At 49.5% G+C, this 12,014-nt stretch overlaps 1 protein-coding gene across 1 annotated transcript in view; it reads left to right on the top strand.

Moving 5' to 3' along the window:
* The window catches only part of KIF6 (kinesin family member 6), a 399,235-nt gene that overhangs the window by 373,594 nt on the left and 13,627 nt on the right, over positions 1-12,014 (top strand). The window contains exons 17-19 of the mRNA XM_068557688.1: positions 4,011-4,095; positions 5,272-5,407; positions 8,725-8,822. Of these exons, the coding sequence (XP_068413789.1) occupies positions 4,011-4,095; positions 5,272-5,407; positions 8,725-8,822 (319 nt within the window). The remainder of the gene's footprint in view (positions 1-4,010; positions 4,096-5,271; positions 5,408-8,724; positions 8,823-12,014) is intronic.

Genomic DNA, 12,014 nt, shown 5'->3' with positions numbered 1-12,014 from the left:
TGTGTGTGTGTGTGTGTGTGTGTGTGTGTGTGTAGGGTATGCGGAGGTGGGAAGAGAAGTTATAGTGATCTTTCCAGTGCCCCTGAAATCATGCCAAGTATAAGGGGACCCACAGGAGGCTGGCCTTCCCAGCAAGCACCCCTTTGTTCTTGTGCTGCTGGTTCCAAACACCTGACACATCAGAGGTGGGGTCAGCCTGGGACTGTGCGTGCCCTGCTGGAAGTTTCAGTTACTATTTGACTGCTCAGGGCTTCCTCCATGTGTGACATTCAGACCTACAGCCGCTGGAAAGAAGCCCTTCTTTTTCGCTTCTGTATTGTGTGGGAGCCGGCTGCCCACACACACTCACAGTGTGACCTCATGGGCCACTCAGGGCTGTGACCTTTTGTGCTCCCGTCCCAGCCAGAGTCCTGTGCTTGAAAGGAGGACTCCTTGTACCTCCTGTCAGGTGACTGGAGGTTCTGTCCCTGGCCACAGTCCCAGTGGGCATGGAGACCTGCAAAGCGCAACTGCCCTTTACTTACTCCCTTTTCCTCTGTTCCTGCTCAGCCGCTTTGTCTGGTTCCCTTTGAGTTCCCAGCCCCTCTTTCTCTTGAGAGACGGCTGATAAGCCAAGCCTCAGGAAGCAGCAGAAGCAGCCAGGACCGTCTCCTGGTGAGGTTACAATGCATTTCACTCAGCAAACATCACTTTGGCAAGAGGCCCCTTTGGTTGTCATGGCAACGTGGGTAGCTTGTGTCTTGGGGGTATGCTGTGCCCTTATTCTGGCTGCCCAAGTTCCCTTGCCCCCAGCTTTCTTTCCCAGATCCTTTCACCACCCTGGCGCCACCTCACATTAACTATCCTTCAGTTTGGAGCAGCTTTGTCTTGACCAGCAAAGCAACTACTTGGCTTTGCTATCAAAGGAATAGATCACACCATTCCTCTCCTCAACGCCCTCCAGCCTCTCAGCTCTCTCAAAGCCAACGTCCTTTCCAGGCCCTCAAGGTCCTACCTGATCTGGCCTCAGTTTCCTCACTGGCCCAGGCTTCACCCCAGAGCAGGGTCTTCACTGCATCTCTCAGGGGGTTCCTTGGTATGGGGTCAAAAAGTGTTAGAAGGACAAAGGAGAGCCACAGCTTTTCTTTTTTAACAGACTCGGAGATACAGGTGTCCATTTCTGAAACCATTAGGAAAGGAAATACTCTATTTCAAGTCCTACCGTTATCAGTTTGGTGTTGAGATACTTCCTTCAGTTTATCAGGTCTGACATTTCCCAGAGAGGACAAGGGCCAGTGAGCACGGGCTGCATTGAGGGCACCCTGGACGTGGAATCTGAACAAACAAAGCACTGGGGAGATACAAAGAGCAGAGGGACCAGCCCCTGCCCTCGAGGGGCTTCCGGTGCCTAGGCCTGGGGGACCATGCGTGACGAGGACAGGCAGTTTGGCTCATTAGGGCCACTAAGATGCACCAGCATGGGGGACAGCGTAGTCTTCGGCTGGGAAGTCTATGGTATCTATGAGTGAGACACTTGCTCAGCCAGTTTACAAGTGACAGGTGATACTTGACACAAGGGACAGAGAGTAACAGGTGCCTGGCAGATAAAGAACAGAATCCTGATCCGCTTAGCGTATTTATCAATGAGTTAGATAACGACATAAAAGCAGCCAGAAGGGAAAGAATAAGGCATGCCAGCATAAGGACCTCTCAGCAGGCTAAACCCCCAATAAATGGGAAATATTGCATTTGTGATTGAAAGGATAATCACACTGAAGTAGAATGCGTTTTGACAACCGCTCATAAATATAGGAACGTGTGTAAACTGACCACAAGCTGAATAGAAGACAGTGACAAACTGACATGGCCATGACAGTGACGAAGCTGCTGAAAAACAAAAACAGTGCTAGGGGGCTGCCTGGTATAAACATCTAGCTCTTTGGAACCAGAAAAATTGGGTTCAAATCCCAGCCCTACCACTTATTAGCTCTGTGACCTTGAGTTATTCACCAACCTCTCCGAGCCTCAGAATCTAACTGAAACGAGATGGTAATGCCTTTCCTGCTGGGTTATTTTGAGAATTAGCAATAAGATGAGTAGACCACCTAGCCCAGCGTCTAGTAGAACTTGGCAGAACCTGGAATATAGAAGGCGCTCAGTAAATGGTCATTGTTAGTAATTCACCTCCTATAGAAATACAGAACGTAAATTTTTCAAGGCTAGGAGATCTCTTCTCTACCCTGCCCCTCTCGGGCCTATCTGGAGTATGATGTCCAGATTCAGGCTCTGTACTTCAGATGGATTAGAAAGTCACCTTGCTACTGAGCCCTTAGGTGAGAGAATTAGGCAGAGTCAGCCCGGGAATAAAGCTCCAGGCACATGTGGTATTTTGTTGTTGTTGCTGTTGCTGTTAAAGTATTTAAAGAACCATCAGATTAAGAAGAAGAACATACTGTGCTCCTCCAGAGCTCCAAAGGAGAGGTGAAAAGAAGTTAGTGAGGCAGGTCTCAGCTCCAATTAAGAGGAAACAGAGCTGCCCGCAACGAGGTATGCTCGGTGTAAAGCACTGAGCCCCACCCCCGGCAGTATGGGGGGTGGGGGAAGCAGATGACCATCCTCAGAAATGTTATCGAAGGTATTTCTGAATCGAGAGCCTTGCAACCAAACAAACCTGGATTTGGATCCAGGCTCCTCAAGTTAGCCACGCGGCCTTGAGCAGGTTAACCTCTTTGAACCTCCATGCCCTTATCTGTAAAATGGGAGCAATAGGGCTTCCCTGATGGCGCAGTGGTTAAGAATCCGCCTGCCAATGCAGGGGACATGGGTTCGAGCCCTGGTCCGGGAAGATCCCACATGCCACAGAGCAACTAAGCCCGTGTGCCACAACTACTGATCCTGTGCTCTAGAGCCCACGAGCCACAACTACTGAGCCCGAGCACCAAAACTACTGAAGCCCGCACGCCTAGAGCGCATGCTCCGCAACAAAATAAGCCACCGCAATGAGAAGCCTGCACACCACAACAAAGAGTAGCCCCCGCTCGCCGCAACTAGAGAAAGCCTGCACGCAGCAAGGAAGACCCGACGCAGCCAATACATACATACATACATATATACATAAATAAATAACATTTATAAAAAATAAAATAAAATAAAATGGGAGCAATAATACCTCCAATGAGTACCAGAAGGATTAAGTCTGATCATGTCCAGAAAGCACCTAGCGTGTGATAGAGTCTCCCCTCCAAAGAGTAAAAAGTGGGGCTGCATAACTCCTAAGACGCCTTCTGAGGCTGAGAAATGCAATACAACCACCGAGAGCCTCCTGGGAAGGTAGACGGACCCCCACCCACCAGGCTAGGAAAGGATGGGCTCCAGACAAGCACACAAGCAACCAGAGCAGGCAACCCGGCAACCAGCAGTGGCGGCTGGCGTGTCTGGGGACACAGCCCTCACCTAGGACTTGCCAGGGCCCCGTGGGCAGGGCGTCTGAGCATGGTTCTCAGCCCTGGGCGCACATTGGGTTAATCGGGCTTAGAACCACTGCTTCAGAGGGAAGTCAAAAATGGGAGACATGATTTGAGGCTGGAGAATTCGGCACCTCAGCTGATGCAAAGTAAGATGTGAGCCGTTTTAGTGATGCCTTCTTGGTTTATGAAGGGCTCAGTATCAGAGGAGGGGGAAATGGTGTTTTGCATCTTCCCTGGGGACTCGAGAGGAAACGAGTGAACTCCATGGTAAAAGGATTGGTAGGATATAAGGAAGAATTCCCTTCCAGTGACAGATGTTGGACAGTGGGAGGGACAGGGGATGGAGCTTAATCATGGAACCCTCCTCTGGGGCTCTCAGCCGAGCGGAGGTTGCCACCCAGAGCAGGCGGGTAAAGCAAGCGCCCATCCAAAGGCCCCAGAAGGACTCACAGCGTCCCCCTTCACCTGGGACGCACGATGACTGTGTCGTCCGCTCTAAACATCACACTCTCCCTTGACCTTTCTTCCTCACTGGAGGGAACCATCAGCCTCTCCCTCCTCCAGGTATCTCAGAAAACACAGCCGTGCCCTCGACGCCAGACCCGCTGGAAGAGAAGCTGCGATCCCAGCTGGAGGAAGAAAAGAGAAGGTGCCCTTTCTTTTCGCCACACACACCCTGACCCCAGCCCCTCGGGGCCACCTGGAGCTGTGGGGCAGGGCAGGGTGGCCATGCCCGTCCCAGGCCTGCAGCTACTCTGGAAGCGGGTCCTAAAATAGCTGGAGGAGGTGCCACCTTTCAGCAGGCAGTCGTGAGATGCAGGAAGCCAAGGCAGGGTGAGGCTGGAGTGGGGACCAGAAGGCCCAGCCAGGCTCCAGCGCTGGGATCCCCGAATCGGGCAGGGAGAGCAGCCTCCGCAGCCCCAGCCCAGGCTGCAGCCCAGGAAGCGGCGAGTCTTGTCTGCTGCTGCCCTCTAGGGGAGCCCAGAAGTATGACCATGGAGGACCTCTTTCCCCCGACTTCTCTCCTGAGGCTCCTTATCTGCAAGGTGTCCAGAGAATAATCAGACCCTCCTGCGGCCATTTAGGGCCCCAGAATGATTTAACCTGCAGAGCGAGGAACCTCAAGCATAAACAGACATCTGGTCATTACTGATACAAGCTTCTCAGTTCATTCATTCATTTAGGCATTCAACAGAGGTTGGCTATCTCCTCTGCCATGCAGACGTTTGGGGGAAACCAAACAAGAAACCTTCCTTGCTCTCGAGGGGGTGATGGTGCCACTGTAACACACACCACCCACTCCTGGGCTGGCTCAGCATGTACCCTGAGCACACTCTGTCACACTGCCCCCACCCCCAGATGGCCTGGGTTCAAACCCTGGCTCCTCTGTTTATTAGCTCGGTGCTATAGATCAAGTTCCTTAACCTCTCCATGCCTCAGGTTCCAAATCTGTAAAGGGGAGGTGATGATAATAGCGCCTTCCTCATAGGGTTGTGAAGAGGATTAAGTGAGTTTATAGACGGCAAGGGCCTAGAGCAATGCCTGCCCTTCAGTGCCCAGTAATGGTACTTATCCTTCTTGGAGAGGGGTTAGTCATCTCACACACAGAGCCCCACGGCCCGCCGGACAGAAATACCTGGCTCTGGGCTCACATGCTGGCGCCATACTCTGGCCTGGGTGGGCAACTGTAAGGTCCCAGCCCCAGGCACCAAGGCTGCATGGCCAGGCTTCTGAGGCTCAGGCTCTGCCGCCGCCGGTCTCTTTAGAGCCCTCCCTCCCTGCCAAGACTCCTGACTTTCAAGACTCCCCTCTGATTCCACCACAGGTATAAAGCAATGTTCACGCACCTGAAGGCGCTGAAGGTGGAGATTGAGCACTTGCAGCTACTCATGGACAAAGCCAAGGTGAAGCTGCAGAAAGAGTTTGAAGCCTGGTGGGCAGAGGAGGCCACCAGCCTGCAGGTACTGGCAGCCATGCCCCTCACTGCCCCAGAGCCCGCCCTCCTGCTGGGGCCTGAGGGACGTCAGGGCAGCCAGGGAGGGGCCAGACCCCCAGCCCCATGGTGGGGGGGAGCAGAGGAAAAAGAATGGGGACTTAGACCCACAGTGCACGTGCTCTCAGCCCCTACCTCCTGAAGCGAGGGCTCGTTTTAGTAACAAGGAACATGAGTGGTCAGGGGCTCACTGTTTCCTTGCTAGTGCCTGACGCATAGAAATGTAGGCGGTGGGAGGTGTAGCTCCCCAGGCCGATGGATTGCCACCATTGCTTCCTGAGATGTAGTGACAGCACTGATTGTTCTTTTTGTTTTTTTTTTAATTTATTTTTATTTATTTATTTTTGGCTGCACTGGGTCTTCGTTGTTGTGTGCGGGCCTTCTCTAGTTGTGGCGAGCGGGGGTTGCTCAGCAGTCGTGGCGCAGGGGCTTAGCTGCTCCGCAGCATGTGGGATCTTCCCGGGCCAGGGCTCGAACCCGTGTCCCCTGCATTGGCAGGCAGACTCCCAACCAATGCGCCACCAGGGAAGTCCCCTGATTGTTCTTTATTACAGTCATATATATGTATGTATGTGTGTGTATATATATATATATATGGTATAAATTTTAGAAAATACAGAAAAACACAAGGTAAAATCACCATAATCCCACCACTTAAGGATAACCGATATTAATATGTTGGATTATATTATTTTATATTTTTATGCGTATACATCCATATGCTTTTATAAAAATAGAATCATATTAGTCTTCAAGTATCACAAACGGCTTTTGTTTTTACTTAGTTGTCCAGCATGCCACCTCTTCCATGGCGTGATTCCATGACATCATTCCAGTGCTGTCACTGTTCAAGCATATGGATTTATTCTAATATATTTAATCTCCTTTTTTTTTTTTTTATAAATTTATTTATTTTATTTATTTTTGGCTGTGTTGGGTCTTCGTTGCTGTGTGTGGGCTTTCTCTAGTTGCGGAGAGCGGGGGCTACTCTTCGTTGCGGTGGGCGGACTTCTCACTGCGGTGGCTTCTCTTGCTGCGGAGCATGGGCTCTAGGCACGCAGGCTCAGTAGTTGTGGTGCACGGGCTTAGTTGTTCCGCAGCATGTGGGATCTTCCCAGACGAGGGCTAGAACCCGTGTCCCCTGCATTGGCAGGAGGATTCTTAACCACTGCGCCACCAGGGAAGCCCTAATCTCCTATTTTTTAATGTTTAGGTTGTTTGGGGGTCGTTTCACTAGAAAAGTATTTGAAGATACATGTTTGCATATTTCCTAGACAAATTCCTAGAAGTTCTCTATAATATTATGAAGGCTAAAATAACCTGTTAAGAAATGTTAGTACACACCCCCAGTTCCAACTGTCCTCATGTGACCCCTCAGCTGTGTATAATAAAAGAGATGACATACACATAATCCTACCACTTGTGTGGCTGGCAGAACCCTTAGAGATTCTCTAACGGGCTGATGTGTCATTTTAAGGACAAGAAACTGAGAGCCAGAGAAGATAGTGTCCCAAGGACACAACCAAGCAGTAACCCATATGTTACCGAGTGGCCTCATGACCAGACAATGGAGAAACATATCTGGATAAAATTAAATACTCAAGATGACAAATAAAACCAATAAGATGGAAATACAGTGATCACAATGTCTTAGCAGCAAAGTTACGGTATAGTAATATGTATACCATTTTACAGATGCATTAATTAATAAGATCTGGGGGGCTCAATATTTACCACAGTTTCAAAGTAGTGATGAACACAGTATTTCAAGATTTCTGCAACAACTGTAATGTGATCTGAAAATATCTGTAATTTCTGCTGGTGACGGAGTCACTGGTACCACCCGTTCTGCTGTGGTTTGTTGTCTACATTTAATCGTCGAAAGAAATGTTAAATTTCAGGTAGAAGTTAGGAAGAATAAAGATGTCATTGGTTCCCAGTCACGTTCACAGTGTCCCTGCTCTCCAGTTAAGAAGCCTCCCTCGTGAGGTCATCAGTGGGTGAGACCATCAGCCACTGCCAGTGCCCATGGGCATCCGGCCACTGGACAGTCATGAGGGTTATCCCATCATCCCGTGTGACCCAGGAAGAGTCCAGTCGAGGCTGATGGATTCAGACCATTTATTACTCGCGTAGACAGTGAAACCCAGGGTAGCCAAGGTGTCAGCTCCCTGTGCCCTCCACCCCACAGGATGTCATTGAAACAGAAGGGACCAGGTGACCACAGCAGGGATGATGGGGCGCCCTGTAGCTGAGGAGCCAATTCCATGCAGCCACTAAGCCATTTTATAGCCGGCGGATGTACCCTGAGTGGGGCAGGCAAAAAGCCTTACCCCTCATTAGAACATAGGAGGTGATGAGAAACTGCCCCATGACGGCCTCTGAGCGAGATGGGGAGGCAAGTGGGAAATGGCCTGGCAGCAGCTGCTCACAAGCCTCCCGTGCTCTCGTGTTCTGGGAGAAGCGCGGGGCATTCTGCTAAGACTCAGATCAGCTGGGGTTTAATCGCTGCTCAGGAGACCTGTGTGGAGACACGCAAGGTTTCCAGGACCCTGCTGGAGCTGCCCCCACATGCATGATGCATGACGAATGCATCGCTCCTGACTCTGCCCGCATCTCTTTGGGACGAGGGAAAGCAAAGCCAGAAAGGACTTCTGGAGAACTGTCAGATCACATTTTAAACACTTTTTCTTAACTTTAAAAAGTAATACAGGCTCAATTTGGAGAACTTCAGAAAACACAGAAAAGCACAAAGAATAAACCAAACATTACCCATTATCCTGCCATCCAAAGAGAATGTTTTGATGCCCATCATTAAGGTCATGACTACATCTAGATTTATTTTTTTTCCCACACATGTACCTACCAACTTTTCTAGCTGGCTTTTTCCCTTTAAGAAATAACATCAGGGGCTTCCCTGGTGGCGCAGCGGTTGAGAATCTGCCTGCCAATGCAGGGGACACGGGTTCGAGCCCTGGTCTGGGAAGATCCCACATGCCGCGGAGCAACTAGGCCCGTGAGCCACAACTACTGAGCCTGCGCGTCTGGAGCCTGTGCTCCGCAACAGGAGAGGCCGTGATAGTGAGAGGCCCGCGCACCGCGATGAAGAGTGGCCTCCGCTTGCCGCAACAAGAGAAAGCCCTCGCACAGAAACGAAGACCCAACGCAGCCATAAATAAATAAATAAATAAAAATTTAAAAAAAAAAAAGAAATAACATCAAAGACATTTTCCCCATGTCATTAGATTCATGCTTACACTGTGAAACTTTCTCTTGGACCAACAGGTAAACTCCCCAGCAGTGAATTCATTGAATCACATGAAACCCTTTCCCCAGACGCCAGAATCCCAGCACGAAAGGTCCCAGCTTCTCTCTAACAAAAGGTAAGGGGAGAACCCTGCAACAGGGTTGGGATGCCCAGAAAAGAAGCCCTACCTCTCCTCAACCCAGTCTTGATGCTCTAAGTGTAGGCTGCATGATCCGGGAAGATGAGTAACTTTCACTGTTAAGTTAGTTGAAAATACTCAGGCCAGTGCCTCTCAGGCTTTATTGGAGTACCGCGCCCCCTCCCCCCACCGGCCCTTTCCCTCCAGCTCTGACAGCCCCAGTGACAAGAGAAGCAGTTTAACCAAACTGTGCAAGCCCTGGTCCTGCCGCTGGGTAGGAAGAAGCGGTTGGCAGTAGTGGGAGGGGAGAGGGAGGGGGGAACTGTGGAGGGGATGTTGGGTAAGGCGGAGGGGAGTCAGCCTGCCAGGACCCAGGGACCTCTGGTTAGTGACTCTGTCCTAGCACAGACTCAGGAGAGATGTGGGCAGCCTCCCGTGAGGACGCCCAGAGCCAGTGTCCCTGAGTGATGGCATAAGCCAGCACAGACTCTACTTCCCACACACACACCTTCTGAAGGCACGTTCCTTCTCATGCCACCCACGTTATTGTCTCTTTCCAGCCGCACAGCGCGGGCGGTAGAGCCAATGACACCTGCCTCATCCATCCTCCATCCCTGAGACAGGCCCGCTGTCCGCACGACAGAGAACAGGCCAGCATGAGTGGGGCCTCGGCCTCGATTGCCAAGGAACGCTCCTTGCCTGGGTCTCAGCAGGAGCTGAGTTCTCACGTTGGAAATGTGAAATAGAGCTTTTTAAAAGGGGTTGGGGAGGGGGTTGCCAGATGGTGTCCCTGATCCGATGATGTGATGAGAATGGCAATGACCTCTGTGGTCTTCTTTTCAAAAACCCATAACCCTGGTTGAGTCATGAGGAAAATGTCAGACAAGTCCCAGTCGAGGGGCATTCTACAAAATACCTGACCAGTACTCCTCAAAACTGTCAAGGGCAAGAAAATTCTGAGAAACTGTCACAGACAAGAGGAACCTAAAGAGATATGATGGCCAAATGTAATGTGCTATCCTGGATGGGAACTAGATCAGAAAAACTAAGAAAATCCAAATAACGAACAGACGGTAGTTAATAATAATGTATCTGCATTGGTTCCTTAGTTGTGACAAATGTACTGCACTCATATAAGGTTATATAATGAGGGAAACTGGGTATGGGGTATACGGGAACTCTCTGTACTATCTTTGCAACTTTTCTCTAAATCTGAAACTATTCTTAAAACAAAACAAAACAGCCAACCAGAGAGCTGTCCACCACCTGGCTGACATTTTCCCCGGACCTCTTCACATCCCCCGACCTGGCCCTCAGGGCCAGCACTTCGGCTTGTATTCTGGCTTTAGGAGACATCTCCCATGTGAGCCCCTAAGCCCCAGGTTAACAGCCAGCAAGGTGCGTTCTGTTTGGCTACGCTGGTGTTTTAAAAGGCAGTGTAGATCCACAAAAGAAAAAATTGATAAGTTTGACTATATTAATATGGAAAATGCTGCTCTGTGAAAGACACTGTTGAGAGAATGAAAAGATAAGCCACAGACTGGGAGAAAATATTTGAAAAGCGTATATAAATGAGCAAAAGGTCTGAACGGCCACCTGACCAAAGAAGATATACAGGTGGCAAATAAGTGTATGACAGAATGCTCCATATCATATGTCATTGCGGAAATACAAGTTAAAGCAATAATGAGACACCATTCCACACCTATGAGAAAGGCTAAAATAAAATAAAACTGATACCACCAAATGCTGGTGAGAATGTGGAGCAACAGGAACTCTCCTTCACTGCTGGTGGGAATGCAACAGGGCACAGCCTCCTGGGAAAACAGTTTGGTGGTTTCTTACTCAACTAAACATACCCTTACCATACGATTCATCAGTCATGCTCCTCTGTGTTTACCGAAATGAGTTGAGAACTTACATCCACGCTCACATATGGTTGTTTATAGCTTTATTCGTAATTGCCTAAAACTGGAAGCAACCAAGATGTCCTTCAAAAGGTGAATGGAAAAACGAAACAAACGGTACCTCCATATTCAATGATAAAAAGAAATGAGCTATTGAGCCGTGAAAATACGTAGAGGAAACTTAAATGCATATCACTAAGTGACGAAGCCAGTCTGAAAAGGCTACATACTGTATGATTCCAGCTACGACATTCTGGAAAGGGCAAAACTATGCACACAGGTAGAAAGATCAGTGGTTGCCGGGAGAGAGGGCAGGGGTGGAAAGGATGAATAGGGAGAACACAGGGGATTTTTAAGGCAGTGAAACTATGCTGTAGGATACTGTAATGATGGATATACAATAGTAAGCATTTGTCAAAATCCATAGAATCGTACAACAGAAAGAGTGAACCCCGACGTAAGCTGGGGACATCAGTTAATGATAATGGTTCATCAGTGGTAACAAACCTACAGCACTAGTGCAAGATGTTAGTAATAGGGGAAAATACAAGCCGGGAGAGAGAGGATACATGCGAATTCTCTGTACTATTTGCTTAATATTCTGTAAACCTAAAACTTTTGTAGAAAAATAGTCCAGTCATTTTTTTAAAAAAATTAAAGGCAGTGTAAGTAGGCAGCTGCACTTCTCCGTGGCAATACAGAGCTTGGCATTAGTGTCCCACACTTGCCCTCTCTGTGCCTTCCCTTGGGTACCTGCTCATCTCTGGGATACTTGAGTTTCCAACCCCTAATACCTTCCTGCTGCCCCACTCTGGGCCCCCTCCCTGACACCCCAGGACTCCACAGAGCATGTTTGAAAAACACTAGTCCAGCCAGCGCAGAGCTTCCCCCAGTCATTGCTCTGCCTCCGATCCGAGCCTCTCGAGTGTCCGCCACACGAGAATAAGCCCTCCTCCCCAGCGTGAGGCTTCTCAGAACCCCTGACTATTTCTCCAGCTTCTTTTCTGACCTCTTCCAAGAAGCTCCTACTGGTAGGAGTATCCTGCCCAGCAAATAGGAAACTCCAGCTCTAATTTTTCTTTTGCTTCAAGACAATGAAGTGTGTGTGTGTGTGTGTGTGTGTGTGTGTGTGTGTGTGTGTGTGTGTGTGTGTGTGTGTTGGGAAAGGCCCGGTGAAACTATTCCAGGGCTATAAGGTAGACATTGACCGTGCCTGCCAAGTGAAGCTCAGAACCTTGAATTTCAAAGACGCGTATCAGGTTACCTACAGGAGCTTCTCCCA

Source organism: Eschrichtius robustus, chromosome 12, assembly GCF_028021215.1.
Source record: "Eschrichtius robustus isolate mEscRob2 chromosome 12, mEscRob2.pri, whole genome shotgun sequence".
In the NCBI taxonomy this organism is placed as follows: domain Eukaryota; kingdom Metazoa; phylum Chordata; class Mammalia; order Artiodactyla; family Eschrichtiidae; genus Eschrichtius; species Eschrichtius robustus.
Note: the sequence above shows the minus strand (reverse complement) of the source record. Positions and strands in the feature narration are given on the sequence as shown.